We start from the raw sequence: 24639 nt of genomic DNA, 5'->3' as shown, positions 1-24639 counted from the left end.
CAGGTAGCAAATGTATTGAATACTTAATATGATCCAAATATCTAATGTTAAAATAATGTCGTCCACTATTTGGGAATCAGCTCGGATGTTTATGCATTCTGTTAAATTTGTTCTGAAAAATAAAAAGCGTGAAACTAAATAAAAATGATATTTCTTAAGAAAAGTAAACTGTAGATGATATTGCCTGTTTATAGACCAATACAAGCACAATAAAAATGAGCATGAATTTACGTCTCTCAAGACTCCAGGAGGTGGCGCTGTGCTGCAAATGCTTCATGATACAGCTGCAGGGATGAACCCCAGAAGTTAGCGTCACACAGAAACCCTCAGCAAAATGCTAATTAGACTTTTCCTTTAGAATATGGCAGAAACTAATGCAGCAATTCAGCTGCAGAGTCAGAAGTCAAACTCAGGTCAGAATCCTGACTTCTGACACTGTCAAGTTTTAATGAAGGAATGAAGCAGGAGGAAGATAATTATAGATTTGTATTGTTATAATATACAATGATTTATTTTTGGAGCACCACATAAAATAAAAATAACATGCATGAACATTGACGCTGTCCACCTCTCAGTCTCACGTCTCCTGTTTCAAAGAGTGGGGGACAACATGGGGACAGCGAGAACTTCGATGACTTCATGAAGGCAATCGGTGTGAGCTTCACCACCCGGCAAATGGGCAATATGGCCGAACCCAATCTGAAGATCAGCATGGATGATGCTGGCTTAATTTCAATGAAGTCCGAAACCACGTTCAAGACCACGGAGATCAAATTCAAGCTGAGCGAAGAATTAGAATGATCCGTCTCATCTCACCTGAGCTGTCAGATGAGCAGGTGTACGATGAACCAGAACTGCCACTTGATGAAGGCCCACTAAATGTGAGGCTGCAGCCCTCGGAGGGACGTGGACTTGTCCTGCTCCTCTTGCTGGCCCTTTCAAGAATCTCCTCTCTAACTGCATTGGTGATGGGCTCAGTGTGGCGTCCTGCAACAACAGACACATGGCTTAGTTTGCTATCTACTATCTACTATATGATCGCCTGTGTGAGAGACTAATGGAAGAACCAGCATCAGTTAGTCAACATGCTGCAAGTGAAGACCAACCATGATGCAAAATGACACATTAAAAGCCTAAAAATACATGAACATTTGAAATGAGTGATCACAGATAGTTTGTCTTTTATTAAAGTCCCAGTCGGCAAGTCCGACGGATCGAGGGCACTCTGTCAGATTTGAATGTTTACAACTCTCAGGCTCCTCCCCCACGACCACCGAGCCCCTCCCCCTCGACTCAGTAGGCTTGTTCGGGATGGTCTTGGCTTGGCTTGACTTGACTTATCACGCCGACGAGAGCTGCAGGTGTCTGAGGGGGCGGGCTCTAAAAGAGACGGCAGCCAAACGCCGTCAAGTCGGACAACTAAGTCAACGTGACTATGGTGCTCAAGCGATAGAACACAGCAGCAAACCAAAGAGGATATGTTTTATATATATATATATATATATATATATATATATAGCCTATATATATATATACATACACACACGCAAGGCGACATGTGGAAGGCATTCTTTTTTCCAGTATATTTGTATTATCATTCTATGTTTGTATTAACCAGACCTCACATATAATAGGCCGACTCACAACACAATGCACGGAACTTAAGATCAAGCCATGAGATCATTGCGACCAAAATAAAAACTATCATTTCACCACAAGGTGGCCGCCGAGTGCAGACCTGAACACACGTCATTGAACTTTTAACCAATGAGAACCATTCCGATGTAGCGGAGGTGTGGACAAGCCGGTTGCAGCCACCGTTCACCGCGCTGCCAAGCGCCGCAAGAAGCGGCTCTTAAAAACTTGTTCCCGCGATGTTTTGGGTCACGTGATATGGTCGTCTGTGACGTCTTTGCAGTCGGCTGCTAAGTCGGACACAATTCTAGCCATCATGCATCGCTTTCAACCCACAATACATCACGTTAGGTAGCGCGCTGCAGGCGGCTACATCAAGTCGAATTCGCCTAGTGCCCTTTGAAATCCCTTAGATCACGCCACCGTTGAAACGCGGGTCCGATGTTGACTCTGGTTTTATCACGGGCACCGTCGCAAACTCTCTTTTTTTCCTCCTTTTCCACCGGTGTTTTCTTTTCCTTGGTTGTTTTGGACCTCCTCGTTTCTGTTTTTAACCGAGGAATTGGAAGATTGCTGCTACTTCCCTCCGCCTCCCCCCTGTGATAGTGGTACGACCCGTGGGAAGAGGGACTCTGTGTGTGCTTCAGTCTGCAGTTTAAAAAATAACAATTATAATAATAGAATTTCTTTGTCGTGTACTTTTCATTCAATCAAACTCGGGACTTTTTTAAAGTGTTTTTTAAAGTACACTACGACTGGGACTTTAAAAAAGTCCTTTGACTGCTAAATTGCACCTTCATTCTGATGTACTATGCTTCATTTTTATTCATTGAATGAAAAGTACACTACAAAGAAAATCTATTATTATTATTATTGTTGTTATTTACTGCAGACTGCAGACTGAAGCACCTTCCAGTTAGTCTACATGCTGCAAGTGAAGACCAACCATGATGCAAAATGACACATTAAAAGCTTAAAATGTGTTTTCATGAGTGTCCTTAAAATGTCCAGCTATTTGTACGCCTTCCCGTGAAATAAGGTTGAGATTTTCAAGTAAGAGACGACAGTTTTCCCAGGACTTTGTCCTCACTACTTGTTACTCCCCTCAAGTTGAAATCACGAAACCAAGTCGTTCCTTTATATTTACTGGCATTTATTCACACGAATGTGCAAAGGTGTGCCGTGAGAACTAGACATACAGAAACAGAAATACAGAAACAAACAATTACTTTCTTATCGACACCATATACGTAGCGTAAACAGTATCCTTAAGGCTACATGATGTCACGTTAGCTTTAACGTCTATCAACATTTAGTAGCAAGATAGCAACGGTACCTCATTGGCCGCTTTACTTGAGAGAAATAAAAAAGAGGTCTTCAGTTCTTCATAAAAACATAAATCCTCGCTTCAATGTACTCCACAAAATACACTTGCGGAATACAATGTTCTTGCAATAGCGCTCTCTGCGCACTGAGGTATCTCCGTACCGCGAACGCGGTCCAAACAACAACAGTCCCTTCAGTAAACCCGCCCCCGTCTGTCACTTCAGAACTTTGGTTCCTACGTGAGTTATGACTCTCTTCAAGCCCGTAAGACTTGTAACTTCAAAGAAAACAAATAAAACAAAATAAAGGCAGTTTGACATTAAATTGTTCTTATGTCTTACTATTCATGTGTATGTAGCCTATTAACTTGTGAATGTATTACTATGTATGCGTATTAACTTGTGTATTTATTGATTGATTCAAATATGTATTAACTTATTTATTTAACCTATTTATTCAACTGTCGTTGATGGCAGCTACACTACTCACTCAGTTGTCTCCTGGAGGACGGACACTGAACAGCGCTGGTTGTCTTCCACAATATAGAAGTCATGACTCTCGAACAGTAGTGGTTGAACGTAGTAATAGCAGATATGTGATGTGTCCAGGTATCTGATCTGTGTCCAGGTATCTGATCTGTGTCCAAATGTCTGCTTTAATCTCTTCTCAAGATGTGGAACTCTGAGTGTTGTGACCTCACTAAGTGACTGTGGCCAGTCAAGTTGTACTCATTGGAATTCGGAATGTCGAGTTCAAACCAAAACAAATTTGAACACAAAAATATATTTTTTAATTTTAATTTGATTTGAAACAAACTGTATTTCACAGTGTATAAAAGTCTTTCAACATCCTTACATAAAACTCTTTCCCACTTTTTCTATGCATGAAAAGTCCCAAAATATGTTCTTTTATGTACAAGGTGTTACCATGTTTATCCTAGAAGAGACTGCTGTTCCTTCTACAGGTGGACTTATTTGTTATTCAACCGAAGGCAGATTTTTAGGATTTTCTAAACCTCACATTCTGCTGTTAAGTCTGCTGGTCTGGTTGAAATGATGACGTACCTGGAGGGATCTGAAAAAGTCCCTTTGCTGCCGGCCATGTTTGTCTGCGGAAATAATAAGACCACACTGACAGCATTAATCTGATAGGAACATCTAAGTGGTTTCCTGGTTGTCATAGTAACAGTCATGTAAATGTCATCAGTCATCATTCTTGTCTGATTAAATTTTTTTTGGTTTCCCACAAATGCAGTTCTGAGAAATGTCTCTAAGTAAAGAGTAAAGCTCCACCTCTTCCTGTACGCAGATCTGAGGACAGCACAGGTCTGGAATGAGACATGATGTCCCAGATGTGCTCAATAGGATTCAGGTCTGGGGAACAGGCAGGCCAGTCCATAACATCAATGCCTTCATCATGCAGGAACTGCTGACACACTCCAGCCACATGAGGCCTAGCATTGTCATGCATTAGAAGGAACCTAGGGCCCACTGCACCAGCATATGGTCTCGCAATGGGTCTGAGGATCTCATCCCGGTACCTAATGGCAGTCAGGGTACCTCCAGCAAGCACATGGAGGGCTGTGTGACCTTCCAAAGAAATGCCTCCCCAGACCATCACTAGGCCACCGTGAAACCGGTCATGCTGGAGGATGTTGCAGCAGCAGAACGTTCTCCGCGGCGTCGCCAGACCCTGTCATGTCGGTCACATGTGCTCAGGGTGAACCTGCTCTCATCCATGAAGAGCACAGGGCGCCAATGGCCAATCTGCCAATCTCTGTGATCTCTAGCAAATGCCAATGGCATTGCACGGTGTTGGGTTTTAAGCACAGGCCCTATTTGTGGACGTCGGGCCCTCAAACCACCCTCATGGAGTCGATTTGGGACCGTTTGAGTTGAAAACTTGAACATCAGTGGCCTGCTGGAGGTCATTTTGTAGGGCTCTGGCAGTGCTCCTCCTGTTCCTTGGTGCACAAAGGAGCAGCTATCGGTCCTGCTGTTGGGTTGTTGACATTCTTCAGCCCCTCCACGTCTCCTGGTGTACTGGCCTGTCTCCTGGAATCTCCTCCATGCTCTTGACACTGTGCTGGGGGACACAGCAAACCTTCTTGCCACAGTGTGCATTGATGTGCCATCATGGATGAGTTGCACTAACTGGGCAACTTCTGTGGGTTGGAGAAACCGCCTCATGCTACCTCTAGTGGTGCAAACACTGGCAAAATTCAAAAAAGAAAAAAATCTGCCAGAAAGGCCGAGAACAGAGAAATGGTCTGTGGTCACCACCTGCAGAACCATTCCTTTATAGGGATGTCTTGCTAATTGCCACTCGTTTCCACCTGTGGGCTGTTCCATTTACACAACAGCAGGTGAAATTGATTCCCAATCAGTGCTGCTTCCTAATTGGACAGGCTGATATCTCAGATACAATACAGGGCTCCAGAGTGCGACCATTTTGGTTGCAAATGCGACCAACATTTTTATGAGTGATTTTTATGAAATTGTAAGCACAGCATCTCTTTGTGTTCTCCTGATGGCATCGTGGTCTAAACCAATAAGAGACAGAGCTCGGGCGGGTCCTTGCCTCTGATTGGCTGTGGTCCTTTTCACTGCTGTAAATTGTGTCAGTTCGAGAAATGTGAGCGAGCTGAGCAGGTTCTCCTGAGCGCTTCAATTTTCTTCGAAAATGAAGAGAGGCAGAAAGCCTGGCCCCAAGACAATTAATTAATTAATTAAAAAGCCCCAAAATATGCCTTCAGACAGGACTGGTTGAAGCAATTTCCCTGGCTGATGTACGATGAAGAAAGGGACTCAATGCACTGCATTTATTGTCGGGAGTGCGGTCAGAATATGGCCGGTAATAGTGCGTTTGTGGAAGAGTCAACAACATTTCACATCGAGACGTTGAAAAAGCGCAATATGTCCAAAAAGCATACTACATGCCGTGATAAGTGTGTTAATAAAGCTCTCCCAGCTGCATTTCAGCGTCAGGCTGTATCGATCACGTCCGCTGAGGAATCTGAAATGATTATCAAAGTCAAAGTCGTATACAATATTGCAAAGGAGGAGTTGCCGTTCACTAAATCTAAGTCCGAAATTATTCTGATGAAAAAGATGCCAACACTAAAGAACAAGACAGTTGCGGAGGTTGGAAACGCCACGTACACGTCATTCATGACCGACGGCGACACAGACGTCTCTACGAAGGAGTGCGTTATTGTCTACCACTGCATTTTGCATAAAGGGAGGCCGGTCAACATGTTAATTGGACATGTCGGGTGGAGCATGGACACGCACAGTGTTTGAAGGCCCACATTACAGCATGAGAGATCATGAATAGGAAATTGTATAGTAGCCTATTCCTAATATTATTAAAAATGAATAGCCTAAGTAAAAACATAAGTAGGCTAGGCTAAGATCACATAAACAGTTTTCCATTTGCAATCTATAGGCTAGTGACCTGTATGATCTTTTTATTCTTGAGGAATTTATGCTGCCACAAAGCAAGCATTTGCTGCGTTTGGGCATCAGTGTGCAGATTGGCTGGAGAAAACGGGTGCTCTGGGTGCTGATGGTGCTGCAGTTAACCTAGGCCATAAGGGGGCGTCATTATGTAAAAGGAGAGCGATGAAAAGGTGACCTTTTGGTGTTAAAGGCGACGCGATGAAAAATGTGGGTGCACCTAAAAAAAAAAGTTAGGCTCACCAGTGCAACCAATGCATAAAGTTATTCTGGAGCCCTGCACAACCTTGATTTGAATTGAATATCCAAAAATATGGCTTGAGCTTTGCTTTCTTTGTAAAAGAAAACGCACAAGGTGATATATTGATACCTGTATTTTGTGTTTTTCTTTTAGTGTCCACATTGTGTAAAGTCCTTCCTCAATTCCTCATTCCTCCAGAATCACATCCAGCGGCGGCACCCTGATGAGTACGAGACCGGTACGTCGCGCATTAAATCATTTAAGGATGTCTTGTGAAGATGTATTTGCAGCTGAAATATGATACGCTTCCTCACATTGTGTTGTTACACAAACATCTTGTTTTCTTTGTTCTTCTACGTCCTTCCAGAGTTTCGGCCAGTCAGTGAGAAGAAATCTCAGATCGACAGCCTCAAATCGGAGATCAGCGGTCTGAAGGAGCAGATTGTTCAGCAGCAACAGGACCTGCAAGCCAAAACAGCTCAGGTAGGAAAAACGTCTACTTTTAAAGCAAAAATGCCAAACTTCTGGTTCCTGCTCGTTTGATTTCCGTCGTGATTCCAGGAAAAAGAGAAGCAGTCCCTGCAAAAAGACCTGCTGAGAGAATTGGAGCGCTTTAAGGCGGAGGAGATGGCGCGCATGGACAGAAAGATAGAAGACAGCAGGGACGGCATGCGTAGAGAGATGGAGTATCTTTACACCCGGAACATTCAGGCTCTCAATGTACGAAAAGAATACTTGGATGATCCATTTTGGTTCTCCAGCATATATTTCATCCATACCTTTTTTTTTTACTATTTTTATTCATAGGAAGCAAATCAGAATCAGACCACCAAGCTTGAGAAATCGTCCGTCCCTGTTCACTCGCAGCCAGAGAGAGATCTGGACAACTACAAAGAGATGCAGATCCAAGCCATGCAGAAGCTGGAACACCAACTGAAGAAACAGGTCAGTGTCGAGGCCAGATGTTCTTTCCATAATTACATAAGAGAATGAAAATCCTTTTGAGGACACAAATATTCTCCTCTAGGATCAAAAGTGGGAATCCAGGCTGCAGGAAATAAAGGGCCAACACGAGTCTGAAAAGAACCAGGTATGTGTTCTTATCAAACCTCATCATTATTATGTCGTTTACGTGTAATTTGAAGCCGTGAAACGTCGCCTCCCAGTTGCTGAACGAGCTGAGCAGGATGCAGTCGTCCGTGGCGGAGCAGCAGGAGAGCGGCCGGCGGCTGCAGCAGGAGATGGGCAGGAGGCTGCAGGAGAAGGAGCGCACCATCAAGGCCCAGAGAGAGCAGGTTATAACACTTACACTCGCACAGCCAGGAAGTGAGGCGGGGGGTCAGCCCTTGTTCAGGATATCCTGTATTTGGCCTCAGATTGTGTTGTATTGAGACATGATGATACTGTATATTTGACAGGAACCATAGTGCACAGGAAACGGATACTTTTCCTGGAATGGCACCACAGTTTCCCATTACTCGCTAACAGCTGAGCAGCCAGAGTTCACAAACTTGCATTGTTTTAATAAAAAAGTTGATTATTACTTATTATTACTTTTGATTACAATTATTACTAGTCATTAAAGCAGATGGCACTGACAAAACCACCAATCATAAATGCTCCTTTTCCCAACTTCCAGATGCGGAATATTTCCTCAAATCCACCCACCAAACTAGTGGAAGTACCAGGTATGGAGACCATTTCAGTTCCTTTTTGTTTTATTGAAGGAAACGTCATGTACGATCTCAACGCATGCATGTCTTCTCTGTCTTCCAGTCATCGTCAGTGCACCAGCTCCGGAGCCTAAACCAAAGAGAGTTGTGCTCGGTAAGTGAGTGGCTGTCGTCTTATCAGGAAATAAGAAACTGTCACTCCCAGAGAGGCTGAGCATGCGCTTCCATGCATGAAGGATTTACATAGACAGCCCCCCTTTAAAAAAAACATTTGACCTGACTTTTATCAACGCCCTTTGACCTCATGTGCTGTCCAATTAGAGGAGCCAGTCTGTGCTCCTAAGCTGGATCCTATACAGGAGCTGTCAGAAGAGGAGAAAGGTAAAACAGGCAACGAAACCACCGGAGCCGACCGACTGCATGATGTCTGCATGGATGCATCAGTCTGTTGTGGGCAGCCTTTTTCCTTAAAGGGACGGGTTGTGTTTTGTTGTGCTGGGATGTATAAGGTACTCCCTCTGCTACAGTGGACCCTCATACATCCCCACTACAAACAATCCAAACGATCCACTTTTCAGAAAGGGAGCTCCTTGTCTGACATTCGTCGACGTTGCCGATCATTCCATCCATCCGTCATCTGGTTGCCTTGTTTGCTGCAAATCAACTAACTTGTAGACGTTCTCCTCTTTTGCCTGCCCCGCTGCAGCCACATCCATTAACCCGACCTTGCCTTTGGCATCGAGCTTGCTGTGAAAGTTGACAAATGCATGCGTATCGTTTCCCCCTATTTGCCGCCTGTAACCGTAGCCTGATGGTCCAGATTAAAGGAGACCTCTTTTGTAGACTCGAGCAGCTTCTCTGAGAGGCGGCCAGCGGAGAAGAAGGCCGAGCCCGTGCCAGAGAAGAAGCCGAGGCTGACCAGCAGTGCTCTGAAAAGGAACCCCAACATCAAGAAAGAGATGCGGCCGGATCTGGAGCAGGCTGTTATGGAGAAGCTGGAGAGCCTGGGAGTCAAACCTGTAAGTACCTGCAGCCGTTTGTTGCCTCCGTTGAACTTGTTCAGATGAAGAATGCCCATCATAAGCAGAACTTCCCTCGACCCTCCTCTCAGGATCAGAGCGGTCTGAAGGACAGAGTGCTCACTTCCATCCTGGCCAAGGTGCATTCAAAGCGGGAGAGCGTCGCCAAGGCGATGCCTGAATACTGGCGCCACCGGGAGGAGATAGCCAGCACTGTGGAGCAGAAGCTGGGCGGCGAGAGGAGAGGCAGCGACCCTGCTCCCGAGTCTCAGTCCAGATCCAGGCAATCGGTTCAAGGCGAGTCATCAAAAAGCCTCTTAGCACGTGAGATCATCTCCCCTAAGTTCTAGGAACCACACTGTACTACTTTGTACGACTAGCTTGTCATCCATGCATTAGCGGCTTGTAATTGGTTTTGACTGTGTGCACACATCACTATCGGTCTAATCTGGGAAAGCTCGTTTGCTGCCACATAAACTAACATAAGCTCTGACACACAGTCTGTGTCTGAGCCTCTAATAGTGTTTCTGTCTGCGTGCAGTGTTGCAGATCCGCCCTCGATCCAGCAGCCTGCCGTCCAGAGCCACCCAGGTGATGTCTGGACCTGCAGTCAAACAGGCCAAGACGCCCCAGCCGGCACCCAGGATCAGGACCGCCGTCCAACCCAAGACCTCTACGCCCAACGTCAAGTCCGCTCTGAGGACCTTCACATCCAAGTAAAGAGAAACTGGATAAAATAACATGCTTTCTGTAGGTTGAAGTTGAACGATGTGTTAAAAACGGTTTCTGTGATTCTCGAGGACCCCTCCTTTCAGTTCAGATGAGGAGTCGGAAGAAGAGGACACGGATATTGAGGAGGAAAAACCCCCAAAACACCAGAGGGGTAAATCGCCACAGTCGAGACTAAACCAGGTCCAAATCAGACCAAGCAAAGCCAGGCTGGCTCCAGCCAGACACTCCTCCAGCCCCCAGCTGGCCAGGGGGTCGCTCGGTGGTGGGACCAAGACCGCGGTGACGAAGATGGGCAGCGACGAGGAGGACGAGTGGTCGGAGCTCAGTGAGCTTCTGGAGATTGACCCAAAATGTCTCCAGAGTTACAAAGACCAGAACGGCAACGTGGATAAGAGGAACTCTGGCAAAGGCAAGTGTTCTGTTCTGAGTCCAGGTTTTTTAGTTTAGTTTTTCATTCATGGTAAACAAAACTCTGAAAACCTGAGAAATCAAGGATAGTATTTAGAAATGTCCACTTGCATTAATGAGAATGTATTTTATGAATTCTTTTAGAGAACAAAATCAGTGACCTGGCTCGAAAAATGGAGAAGCAGTTTGCAGAGAGAGCAATAAAGAAACCAGCAGGGGGCATCAGCGTGTTTCCAGAGAGGCAGGACGAGGTCCAGGAACTCACGGTGAGCTTCACAAGTAGTGTCATTGTGATGTGGTGGAAAAGCCGTGTTGGCCGTGTATGAATGACGTTTCTGTGGTGACAGTGCACAGATCTAGAGGAGAGCAATGAGTGGATGGTGTCCTCCTTAGAGGACAGACAGGAAGTGTCCAAACCAGCCCCGGGCTCTGGACCAATGAGGAAGAGCCTGGACTCCCCCAGCACCAGTGTCTGGGGAACCTCCACAGGAAAGGGAGCCAAATCAGGTCAGCCCCAGTCATAACTTAATTATCTGATTTTTTTTTTGTTACTGTAATGGTAGTATTAAATCCTCCTATCGGTACTCTGTATCAGCAAGTACTGAAATACAAGTACCAGCACTTTGTCTAACTCTTAATAATTCATGTTGATGAATTATGTCAGGCTTGTCTTCTTTATTTCATGGGCTGTATATTGAAACAAAAACATGGCGCATTTGGGTACTGACAGGGATGCCGGTTACCGCGGCAACACTTGGTGCTGTAACCCTGCTGTGTTGTGCCCGGCAGGTCTGACCGAAGCCGGAACAGGAAGCACCCTGAAGAGCAGCCTGTGCTCCCTCAGCGACTTCAGCGACTCTGAGGACATTAGCAGTAAATACAATAAACACTACAGCTGAGTACAGGTGATGCAGCTCTACGTCAAGCACAGACACAAAGACCTCCACTCTTCAGACACCTCCAGTCCATCCTACTCTTCTTATATGGAAGCTGTGATACAGAGAGAGAGCAATATGAAACGAAGGGACATCTGGGCATAAAAGAGCATTTTATAAATACGAGAAATGAGATATTCCTGACTCACCTTATGCCTTGTGCAAATCCTTTACTTGCCTTAGACCATTTCAACCCCTGTATATTCACTGAAAATCTAACCCACACCCACACCAGATGAGATACCTAATGTAGTTTGTGTAACGTTTTGTAAATCACATTTTTATAATGCCTTCATGTGTTACATTAAGAAACGAGATGTGCTTTTTGTATAGAAAATAATTATACCAGCAATAAACGATTTCTGTGGGCTACACACACGACACACGCCGTCGAGATTCAGTTTTTTTCTTCAACCAAGCACAATAACCACAAACTGATTCATTACTTATTTGTCACATTCTCATTTTTGGTTTAATAGATGATTTTTTTTTAGCCACGTTAAAAGTTATAATTGATGTAAAAAGCAAAATAGGAATAAAGACATGTATCTGTTGTATTGCTGTACAAAATTCAGGATATATAAGTATATGATCTATGAAATGATCTATGAATGTGATCACCTTATTAAAGAACTACCCAACAGTAGTTAAAGTTTAAGTTATCTAAACTTACCAATGTAGTTTAGTTATCTAAACCTATCTGTGGCTTTGTTGTCTCAACCTAACTATGTGGTTTTGTTTTTCGCTAAGACCACAGCGGGGTCCCGACGGCGCGCCACAAACCTGAGCCGTTCTTTCTGTTCCGTCGCTCTTCATTTTCCCGTCGTCATGGTTACAGACGGACCTGGGCAAAGTGATGCTGGAGGATTACTTTCAGCCGTTAGTGAGCCCGGGTCTCTTTTAACATGACTTTGTACCTCCGTTTTGTAATGCCGAACATGCTGCTCACTTGGACATGTCACAGAGCTCTAGAGAAGGTCAAAAGGTCAACCCCATCCTGGCAAGGAAAGGCGTTTTCATCCATGGGTTCGACTCCCGACGGTTGCATTCTAAAAGATTGAAACTGATGAAGGTCTACACGTATTCAGTGTTGTGAAAACATGCGAAATAAAGATGACAGCTTTTTCCAACTCGTATCGACTCGTGATCCTGATTTGAGTCCACGGAGCCCGGAATCTTCCATCTGGTCTGCTGAATTTACTCTGTCGCATGATGTCGCACAACATGCTAATTCTGGGAACATCGTGAAATCTGTAGCGTAAATGAAGCATTAAGCTCAGTTTTACCCATTTAAGGTAGCTAGCTAGTGAGCTAACTGCTAGCATGTTGGCTATTGTTACCATTACGGTTAAGTTCTCTAATAGTGACATAATGTTAGCGATTAGCATTAGCAATGTATTATATTAACACTATATGTAGAATTAAAATACTTGGTACTTAAAGACAGAGTAGGTTATTTGGGAAAACCAGAGACTTTGACTTTGAACGCATCGCCTTTAGTGCCGTCACAACCATGCTGAACCTATAGGTGGCAGTGTAACGAGTATGTAAATGTTAAATGTTGATGAATGCCTTGTCCTTGCATTTGTCATGTTGATTAATTTCCAAATGATACAATTGTATATTTTATTGCTTTATTTTATCCGTTTTTAAAGTGTACTTGTATATTTTTTTAAAATATTGTTTGAACCGGTTAAACAATTCAAACTGGTATCCAATAGCAACAATAGAATACGCTATGTCACATGGAACAGGTTGGATCAAAGGCCACGGAGAGCTTCAAGCAGACTCTCCAGGAGAAGGAGGAGCAGTGGGAGACCACCGAGAGCTCCTTGAGGTCCCAGCTGGACCACCTTCAGAGCCAGAGCCCCAAGAAGAAGAAGTCTTGGTTCAGAAAGCTCATGCCTGGCTCCAGAGGTCCACGCTGAGGTCAGGAAGCACATATATTCTAACTGAATGTATATATCATGAGCAGCAGACTGAGCTCTATCTTACCGACAGCAGCAACACTTGCAACCCCAGGTAACCCCTCTGAACACCAGCCAGCAAGCAGAGAGGAATGCCAGCGCCAAATGATTATTATTATTATACATCATTATTATAAGTATTACTATTATCTCATGCTACAAATAGACAATGGTGGTGTAGTGGCTAACGAATAAGACACATTATCAAAGTGTTGATGGTTCAAATCCAGGTTTGAATTTTACCGAATGACTTATTTTCTACCTTGAGTTCAGCACTATTTATGAAAGGCACACTCACACACATGTATCACCAAGATGACTTTAATTCTCAAATGATTTGATGTTGGATCGGCACATGAAGCAAACATCTCATGTTAGGTTGACTGGAAACTCTTTGACTTTCTTCATTATTTCATTCACCACTAGGGGTCCCTAGCGTACTTATTTGAAGCTTTGGGTGGTTCATCTGGCTGAGAGGCTTTGATGTTTCATGAGGCTTCATCTCACCATCACTACCTTCAACACAACAGGTTTCCCACACATCCTCACTCAACACCATCTTCCCCCAAATGACCTGCTTAAATCCCCCCAGCACCTCCTTTCCCTAATTAGGGAAAAGATGGCTGCCGAGACACCGTGCTCATGAAGATCCTCAGAGAGCAAACAATTGTAATTGAGAACAAACAATTACAAAATATTGGCTGAGCTCCAATAATATCAATATTTCGACGAGCATATAAAGCAGCATTAAATCTGAGGAATAAGGATGCCTAAGAAGCAAACAAACATACAAAGACTGCCAAACGACCGACTCGGCGTCTGAGGAGGAAAACGTGGAAGGATTTACTCAAATTCTGAGAGAAATCAGAGAGTTCCGCCACGAAACAACTCGCAATTTCGAAGTGGTGAAGAAGGACATAAGCGAGATAAAGAAAAAAATCAAAGAGCTGGATAGTAGGATGGAAGAAGCGGAGTCCAGGATTGCGGCGAAGGAGGACCAGGAAATCATGTTGTCGAAGGTACTGATTCATACTCTACGTGTTCAGAAAGATTTGATGGAAAGATGTGAAGATTCTGAGGGCCGATCGCGAAGAAAGAATCTGAGAATCTATGCAGTACCTGAAAAGTTAGAGGGAAGCGACATGATTGGGTTTGTGGAAAAAGTGTTACGCCACACGCTGAAAATTGAGGGGGAAATACCCATTGAAAGAGCGCACCGCTCTGGACAGCTGATTCAGCACAATATCAACAAACCCAGGTCCATTCTAGTGCGTTTTCAAAGCTACAATACGAGGCAGAGGGTGCTCAGTGCCGCCTGGGCAAAGAAAGAGATTAAACTGGAAGATAACACCCGCATCTACTTTGACGAAGATTTCACTAACAAAGTATTCCAGGAGAGAGCAAAGTACAGGGATGTCAGAAAGCAACTGAAGGAGAGAGGGATAAAGGCGCGCGTGCTTTTTCCAGCAAGGCTGAAGATAACAGAGGCTGGAGGAAAAGTGAGAGTGTTTCGCGACCCCCGACACGCAGCAGAGGGGCTCCGCGACTATGGAGTTGCCATGGAGATGACGCCCAGAGAGCCCGACTTGGAGTCCATGCTGAAGGCTTCCGGGTGGGAGACTGCGCCCAGCAGGAGAGCAAACCCGGCAAAAGAAATGCTGTCTGGGGTAAAGACATTATTGGATGCTATCAAAAAGCATGAAGACGGCGACGAAGAAGAGGAGGCGCGAGGGAAAACGAAGAGGAGTCGAAGAGGAGACACCAGAAAGTGACTTTATGAAAAAGGTATGGACTGATAGACAAAATAAAGACAAGGACAGTGGACTGGGGATTCCCTGTGTAAAAACAGTCACCATGAAATTTTGTTGTTTGTTGTTGTTTTTTTGCTGTATTCAGTTCCCTCGTCTTAAATGACAGAGTTCTTAGAGAATCGAACATTTATGGGATCTGACTGCAAAGTGTATGATTTTGAATATCAGGTAGACCCGGAGAGTCACGTGTTTAATAATATCATTGACACTTGTAAATATTATTCAGATGATGAGCTCAATGCTAAAATTGTAATGGACAATACATTTTCGTTAATTCATTTTAATTCAAGAATATGCAAACTTTACTAAAATTAAAGAGTATCTGAATAAATTAAAAGGAAAATTTAAGGTGATTGCATTATCAGAGACATGGATAAAGAAAGAGAGAGGCACTGAGTTTCATCTTGATGGCTATGAGTTACACTACATAAATAGAGAAAATAAGATCGGAGGGGGAGTGGCTTTTTTTTTGTTGACAGAGACTTGAGGTGCAGAGTAATTCAAAATATGACAATTGTTAAAGAAAATCTAATGGAATGTATAACTGTGGAAATTGAGTTAGAAAAGAGCAGAAACATTGTGGTTACTTGTGTATACAGAACCCCAGGGTCAAATGTAGAAACGTTTGTAGATAGTCTAGAAGAGATAATAAGTAGAATTAATGAAAACAAGACATACATGATCTGTGGAGATGTGAACATTGATCTACTCTGTGCAGCAAAACATAAAGCAACATCAGATTTTTTGGACACTCTATTCAGTAGAGGTTTCCACCCCCTAATCACAAAGCCTAGTAGAATTACATCATCTAGTGCTACTCTGATTGACAATATATTTCTGAATATCACGGAGAATAATATCACTTGTGGGTTAGTAATAAATGACATCAGCAAACATTTACCAGTATTTGTAATATATGATTGTCACATAAAGAGTAAGGTAAAGGAAAACTGTTATAGATATGCAAGGGTAAGAACAGAGGAAGCAATACTTAAGTTTAGAAATGATTTGTTAAATGAGGAATGGAATGACAGAGGGAGTAAACGATGCATATGATTCTTTTTTTAAATGTTTCATAACACATTACGATAAACATTGTCCGATAATTCAACTTAAGCACAAAGGTAGTAACAACAAAAAACCTTGGATTACCAAAGGCTTACAAAATGCTTGTAAAAAGAAAAACACACTGTATAGAGACTTTATTAAATTTAGAACAAACAATGCTGTAAATAAGTATAAGAGGTATAAAAATAAGTTAACAACAATAATGAGGCAGGCCAAAAGGGAGTATTATAATAAAATACTAAAAGAAAATAAAGATAATTTGAAAGGAACATGGAGGATCCTGAATGAGGTAATGAGGAACAAAACAGCTCCAACAGCTATGCCAAATTATTTTATTAATGAGAATCGAGAAATTAAAGACATGAATCAAGTTGCCAATGAATTTAACTCTTTTTTTTGTAAATATTGGGCCAAATTTAGCTAACACAATCTCAACACAAAATCAACAATTCGTGGGAAAAGAAAAAATGGGAAGCAAGGTGCTACAGTCAATGTACCTAGGTGGGGTGAGTGAGAATTAAATAATATCGATCATAAACAAAATAAAGAGTAAGACATCAACAGACAGTGATGGGATAGACATGTGTATAGTGAAAAAAACTATTGATTGTATAATTAAACCTTTAAGTTACATATTTAATCTTTCTTTAAGTACAGGTGTTTTTCCAGAGAGGATGAAAACGGCAAAGGTTATTCCTTTATTTAAGTCAGACGACAGACATGAATTTAATAACTATAGACCAGTGTCAATGCTCTCACAATTTTCAAAAGTGCTTGAAAAACTGTTTGTTCAGAAGTTAGACATATTTCTTGAAAAGAATCACTTGCTGAGTGAGAGTCAGTATGGGTTTCGAACCAACCGATCTACAGCAATGGCACTAATGAAAATAACGGAAGAAATAACAACGGCATTAGATAACAAAAAATATACAGTTGGGGTTTTTATTGATTTAAAAAAGGCGTTCGATACAATAAATCATGAAATTTTAATTTCTAAATTACATAATTATGGTGTGAGAGGAATTGCCTTGGACTGGTTAAGTAGTTATTTACAAAATAGAAAACAATATGTTCAGCTAGGGGGTTACAAATCAGAATGTATGAGGACAGTATGTGGAGTCCCACAAGGATCCGTTTTGGGACCTAAACTTTTTATTTTATATATTAATGATATTTGTGATGTTTCAAAGATTCTACAGTTTGTTTTGTTTGCTGATGATACTAATTTTTTTTGTTCTGGGGATGATTTGGGTATTATTGCAGAAAACATTACTAATGAAATGGTTAAACTTAAAAGATGGTTTGATGAAAACAAGCTTTTGTTAAATTTGAAAAAAACAAAATTTATGGTTTTTACAAATCGAAAAAAGGATGAAATTGAACTTTCATTTGCAGGAGAGAGTGTTGAAAGAGTGTCTGTATTTAGGTTTTTGGGTGTTATCCTGCACGACAAGTTGTCATGGAAAAACCACATAGCATATGTAAAAGCCAAGGTGGCAAAGAGTATCTATATTTTGAATAAGGTTAAGTTTGTCTTGGACACTAACACACTAAGAATTCTGTATTGTACATTTATTTTGCCATATTTTAATTATTGTGTGGAGGTGTGGGGCAATACTTATGTAAGTAACATCACTCCTCTGATTCTGCTACAAAAAAGAGCAGTAAGAGTAATCCACATGGCAGGTAATAGAGATCCCTCAAATAGATTATTCATTTCTGCAGGTTTGTTGAAAATGGTTGATATAATAGAATTACAGACCCTAAAAATAATGTTTAAAGCAAAGAACAGATCATTACCAGAACAATTACAAAACTTGTTTAAACTGCAGGAAGGGGACAACAGACTGAAGCTTGACTTTAAATATAAATTTGCAAGGTTGAGCTTAAAACAAATGTGTATTTCTGTTGCAGGTGTAAAAGTATGGCATTCACAAAGCAAGGAATTGAAATGTTGTACAAGTATGTCTCAGTTTAAGAAAATGTTTAAAAAAGAAAAGATAAGTATTTACAAAAAAGAAGAAGGAGAAAGAGAAAAAGAAGGGAAAAAAAGAAAAAGATAGATAGACGAGTGGTGTTTACCGTTATTTTGTTTGTTTGTTTGTTTGTTTGTTTGTTTGTTTTTGTCATTGCTATGTTTCATTATCTTTAAAATTTTGAAACAGAGAATAATATTGGTGTTGACGTAAGCCATTTAAATTTGTAACAACAGAGAGGGGCAGGTATTATACGTTTTTTCTTCATCCTGCTCCTTTTCATTCATGGTGAAAATGTGTACACTATGTATATGTGCAACTATGTGAGAACCATGAATGAAATAAATCAAAATGAAATGAAATGAAATGAAGTTGGCATGTACCATTACCTTTCCTTCACCCCCTAAACATACAATAAAGAAACAAATATGTGTGCGTCTCATTCCACCTGTTTATCCACCTCTACACACCCGTCTGATTTATGACCGACGTAACGGCAGTCCGTCGTCAAATACTGTCAAATGTGGTGAGTGTGAGAGGCTGTGAGGGCTTGAAATGGTAGAAATACAAATAGGACATCACTCCGCATGTCGCTTTATTTTGATGTTCTAAAAGTGTTGGTTTTTATTTCACATATTTTACAGCCTGATCTGAACGTCTTCCAGGATCTTATCATCCCAGACCAGACGTCATTGTCAAATCATTGATTTACTAGTTTTACTTTATGATGACATTCCTATGCTTTCAAGTGTTTTATGCTCCTTAAATCTTTAATGTTAATATATCTGTATAAATGTAATATTCCATGCACTTTGTCTGTGGGTAATTTCCTTCAGGTAAAGTCAGCATCAAAAGTGGGCTCAAAATGTCTGCAAGCGAGCCCTCGCGCACTTCAAGACTTGACCGTGGCACAGACCTGAACCCACAGGGACTAAATGGCAACGAGCATCAATGGTCTTCTCTAAACCATGGCAAGGTTGTAGTATGGGCATTTCCTACTATGACAAACTATATATACGTCTTATATTCAAATTCCAAACAAAATATAAAAACTTTGAAAAGTGAAATACACTAAAGAAGAAAGGACTACTGCCACCGGCGGAGGGAGCCTATTTACCCGACAACGGCCGAGGCGCGTGACGCGGTTCTTCAAAGAGAGGACTTTTTCCCGCTCAGCTAACTACAGCGGCAGGAGGTGAGTTTAAATGATGTCATAAATTATGTTTTCCATTAATATTAGGTGTAGTAACGTAAAGTAAAATCCTTCGGTTTATTTTTGGGGACGTAATATTCGTGTTTACTAATTGTTTTTTCGCTCGAGGACCGACACTATTGTAGCTAGTTAGCATTAGCTAGCTAGCCTCCACTAAAGTGTTACTGTGGCTGCGGGTTTCACGGCTGAGTCACCGCCATGGTCACTTCCCAGCTTCGCTCTCTTAATCATTCTATTGTCTAGGAAGTTTGATAATTAATGAACCAATGCTTTGGTAATGAATATAATTCCACTAATTACTTGTGTGGAGCATGCTGCAGACTATGAACTCAAAACTCTGTTCTGAACGGACATTTGGCCGCGTCGCCCCCCCTCACTGCTCCGTGTGTCTCTGCCGTCTCTGCTGCGTGTTTGTGGGGGAACAGCGGGCTGGATGACGCGCTGGAAGAGCGGACAGCGAAGCGGAGAGACCACGGAGAGAATGAGACGGACTTTGGGTTCAGGTTTACTGAAGTCGTACAGTGAAATGATTCATTAAAAACGTTAGAATGGGTTTTTCGTGTCCTCCGTTATGTTTTACACGACAAACGGAACGTCGGATTAAACAACACGAACATCAGTTTGAAGGTAAAACAGTTGAGTCATAATTTAACGTCAAGCGTCTGGAAACAGGTGAACTTGTTGTTACTCTGAGGTTGAGACAACCAGCCCGTCCTCCCTACCACCGCTGTGTGTCTTCACAGCAGCAGAGAGGCTGACAGGAGAGGAGCAGTGACGTCACAGGGCTGCTTAATGCAAGTTTCAGTTGGAAACTTTCCATGGGAATTATCAGGAGTTCATGGGAATAAACCTGGAATTTACAAAATTGAAGGTTGGTCCTGAACAGGGATTTGTATATAGAAAATATACTTAAGCATCATTTTGACTAAAACAGCCAGATTTCATGCAAGTACACTTGAGAGTACACGTGCCTGTGTGTCGATGCTTACTGCCTGATTGCACACACTCTGCCGTCTCGAGCACTAGCGCGTGCACGTGTGTGTCGTTATCAGCTGTATCAGCAGCTCCACCCCCTTCCCCCTCAAACCGCCTCTCCTTCCACTCAGCTGTTATTGCAACATACACTTAATACGTTCAGGCTTTAACAGGCTGACGATTCCTTATCAGTAAACTGTTACCATGGTAACTGACTCTGTGAAGCTAACCTGCTCGCTGGCAGGTTTTCTTCAACAAACTGAGTTTCTCCCAATCTGTCTCCTCCATTTTGCTGATCCTGAACCAGCTGTGGAAACTTGCAGAGTCCTTTCCTCGTCAACCATCGATATGGAAGCACAAGTGATTCTAGCAGCCTCGCGTCTGGAGAGGATGTTGATTACTTAGTAGAACTCTTCAGTTTTACCTCACCATCCATCACACATCTGAACAATATTCTCCGGCCTTCCATTTCTTTATTTCATATCGTAATCTCAGACCAGATTCTTTGCAGAGCTCTTAGGTTTTTTTGCAAACGGGAGTTTTCTGAAATGTTTAAGGACATTTCTGTGTGTTGAAGCAGCGTTCTGTTGGAAGTAGAAATAGCCACTGATATTAACTCTGTTTAATATGTGAAATATGATTAAAAACATGTCTTAGGCTGCACAATATTCTTATGCTTCATTTTCAGCTGCAGCCACATTCTTTTTGTGTCTGTGGGATTAAACCTAAATCAAAACTCTTCTTTTTATTTCCACAACTTTCAGCCATGACCAACAGGAACTGAACCTCAGTCGGGTTTGTATTAGTCAGCGTTGCTTACCGTTACGCCGCTGTACTGCGCTGTGGACCTAAAAAGAAAATGTTATTCACTTTGAAATCAAATGACTATTTAATTCGGTCTACATTTGCTTCTGAGACCAACTATTGCTCCGTTGCTGCAGCTGTGTTGCTCCGCTTTCTAAGGATGAGCTTGTTTTCTCCATAAACACAAAAGTAATATCTCTAACTCTCCTGGTTGCCATGGTGACTCGTAGGTCAGGTTCAGAGTCCGGGGTCAGGTTCAGAGTCCGGGGTTAGGTTAGTTAGCCTTGATCCAGTTCCATGAAAGTATGTCTCATGTCATGGCATCGGTCACCATGGAGATGTATCCTGTGGAGCTAGCCTGCTCCAGACCGGGCTAAGATCCAGGATCTATCAGTCTTATCTGTATCTCAGTCACTTTGTTGGGAAACTAATGTGTTCATTCTGGTTATCCCACTGCTCATTCCAAGTTTCCATCCAGTGAAGTAGCCTACTGTCATTATTTAAACAGTGTGACCATATTTTTACATTCATTCATATCAGAGGTCTTCAACGTTTTCCAGGCCAAGGGCCCCTTGGCTGATAGTGACACGGTGGAGGGCCCCCTATTACATATCATATTAATCATGTTCCTTATTAAGCCGGGCCAATAATAATGTGTAGTGCAGCCTATAGTGCCATGTATACAGGTACTTTGTAATGATGTATGTATGCAATGCTTAGCCATTAAAATAATAATTGTTGACAGAAATATATATTTACAGAACATATTGTAAATCTATGTTGGCATTTCTACATCACAATTTCACATTTACACAACACTTCCAAAGAAATGCCTCCCCAGACCATCACTAGGCCTACGAGAAACGGGTCATGCTGGAGGATGTTACAGCAGCAGAACGTTCTCCGCGGCGTCGCCAGACCCTGTCATGTCGGTCACATGTGCTCAGGGTGATCCTGCTCTCATCCATGAAGAGCACAGGGCGCCAATGGCAAATCTGCCAATCTCTGTGATCTCTAGCAAATGCCAATGGTATTGCACGGTGTTGGGTTTTAAGCACAGGGCCTATTTGTAGACGTCGGGCCCTCAAACCACCCTCATGGAGTCGATTTGGGACCGTTTGAGTTGAAACTTGAACATCAGTGGCCTGCTGAGGTCATTTTGTAGGGCTCTGGCAGTGCTCCTCCTGTTCCTCCGTGCACAAAGGAGCAGATATCGGTCCTGCTGTTGGGTTGTTGACATTCTTCGGCCCCCTCCACGTCTCCTGGTGTACTGGCCTGTCTCCTGGTGTACTGGCCTGTCTCCTGGAATCTCCTCCATGCTCTTGACAATGTGCTGGGGGACACAGCAAACCTTCTTATAGTGTGCATTGATGTGCCATCATGGATGAGTTGCACTAACTGGGCAACTTCTGTGGGTTGGAGAAACCGCCTCATGCTACCTCTAGTGGTGCAAACACTGGCAAAATTCAAAAAAGAAAAAAATCTGCCCGAAAGGCCGAGAACAGAGAAATGGTCTGTGGTCACCACCTGCAGAACCATTCCTTTATAGGGATGTCTTGCTAATTGCCACTCGTTTCCACCTGTGGGCTGTTCCATTTACACAACAGCAGGTGAAATTGATTCCCAATCAGTGCTGCTTCCTAATTGGACAGGCTGATATCTCAGATACAATATGATTGACTATCAGTTACATTATGTTGTTTTAGTGTTCCCTTTATTTTTTTGAGCAGTGTATATTTACAGAATGATTGTAAATCTATATTGGCATTTCTACATCACAATTTCACATTTACACAACAATTAACATTTATATTTGCTTATTAGATGTTGTATTAATGTTAATGTGTATTTTTGAACATATTTTACATTTTGTAAGAAAAAAGGTTTGGGATCAAATAATGTTGGGGACCCCCTGCTGGAAATCCGTGGACCCCCTATGGGTCCAGGACCCCATGTTGAAGATCTCTGGCCTATATTCTTGAATGTTATTGAATTGTGTTCATGAAGCTGTTCATGTTGTTCAGCAAAGGTTCACCGTGCATCAGTTTATGACCAGCTGGTCCCATAACCAGACTGTGAGCCCCCCTCACTCCCTCTCTTTGATTCTGGTTGTAATGTATTGATAAAGCGCTGGATCACTATTGTAAAGTTCACCCTGTATGTTCCTCCTCAGCCACCGTACCTGTCAAAGTTGTTTTCTAGAGTATTTGAGCGCCAGATTAAAGCGGTGCAGGAGGCCGTGACAAAGGTGGAACCCCTCTGGAGGCCGAATGCAGCTAAAACAACACAAACAGATTTACAGGTTCAGAATAAAATGAGCCTCCAGAGCAATAAAATATGAGGTGTTCTGAATAAAGAAAGCAGCAGAGCTGAAAACATCGTGCTGCTTTATGAAGGACGAATGAAAGTCAAAGTCAGACTGAAACATGATGTCAGTGAACTGACTGAGACACAGTCAGTTACAGCAGCATTTACACACAGACTGCAGTCAACAAGGAGACGACACACTGAAACACTCAAATATCATCCTGCACCGTTTCTCATCATCATTTTCCTGCTACGAGTTTGAGGGACGATGTTTGAATCCAGAAGTTAGAAGGAATCCAACAGGAATGGACATCTCGGAGCTTCCTGCAGAGATCCACATCCACTGAATCTCTTTGGCTTTTGGACTGTTGGTCGGACAAAACAAGACATTTAAAGACTTCACCTCGGATTCTGACAGACTGGGCTGCACATTTTATACCGTTTACTGGTGTTTTATAGACTCAATGATTGATTACTAAAACATTCAATAGATCCATCAACAGTTAATATAAACTGTAATCCAGTCTCCTCTGAAAGACTTGTTGTTGAAACATCGAGCGGAAATAATAAGACCACACTGACAGCATTTATCTCATAGGAACATCTGAGTGGTTTCCTGGTTGTCATAGTAACAGTCATGTAATATGTCATCAGTAGGTAGTGCTCCTCCTGTTCCTCCGTGCACAAAGGAGCAGATATCGGTCCTGCTGTTGGGTTGTTGACATTCTTCGGCCCCCTCCACGTCTCCTGGTGTACTGGCCTGTCTCCTGGTGTACTGGCCTGTCTCCTGGAATCTCCTCCATGCTCTTGACACTGTGCTGGGGGACACAGCAAACCTTTTTGCCACAGGGTGCATTGATGTGCCATCATGGATGAGTTGCACTAACTGGGTTACTTTTGTGGGTTGGAGAAACCGCCTCATGCTACCTCTAGTGGTGCAAACACTGGCAAAATTCAAAAAAGAAAAAATCTGCCAGAAAGGCCGAGAACAGAGAAATGGTCTGTGGTCACCACCTGCAGAACCATTCCTTTATAGGGATGTCTTGCTAATTGCCACTCGTTTCCACCTGTGGGCTGTTCCATTTACACAA

The 24639-nt window shown here is 42.6% G+C and overlaps 2 protein-coding genes across 2 annotated transcripts in view; both read left to right on the top strand.

The window, feature by feature from the left end:
- The window catches only part of LOC311009666 (scavenger receptor cysteine-rich type 1 protein M130-like), a 94421-nt gene that overhangs the window by 13068 nt on the left and 56714 nt on the right, over positions 1-24639 (top strand). The window lies entirely within an intron of this gene.
- LOC311010005 (cilium assembly protein DZIP1-like) lies at positions 798-11663 on the top strand (the record flags this gene model as incomplete). Its single annotated transcript, XM_084004488.1, has 17 exons — positions 798-881; positions 6814-6898; positions 7028-7143; positions 7222-7380; positions 7468-7605; positions 7688-7750; positions 7827-7955; positions 8300-8348; positions 8437-8487; positions 8655-8714; positions 9177-9352; positions 9445-9649; positions 9894-10068; positions 10153-10493; positions 10637-10758; positions 10840-10999; positions 11282-11663. 17 exons carry the CDS (start codon positions 798-800, stop codon positions 11389-11391), a joined length of 2223 nt encoding a protein of 740 aa, XP_083860614.1. The 3' UTR covers positions 11392-11663.

The sequence above is a fragment of the Eutrigla gurnardus genome (genome assembly GCF_963514095.1).
Source record: "Eutrigla gurnardus genome assembly, chromosome: 24".
In the NCBI taxonomy this organism is placed as follows: domain Eukaryota; kingdom Metazoa; phylum Chordata; class Actinopteri; order Perciformes; family Triglidae; genus Eutrigla; species Eutrigla gurnardus.
Note: the sequence above shows the minus strand (reverse complement) of the source record. Positions and strands in the feature narration are given on the sequence as shown.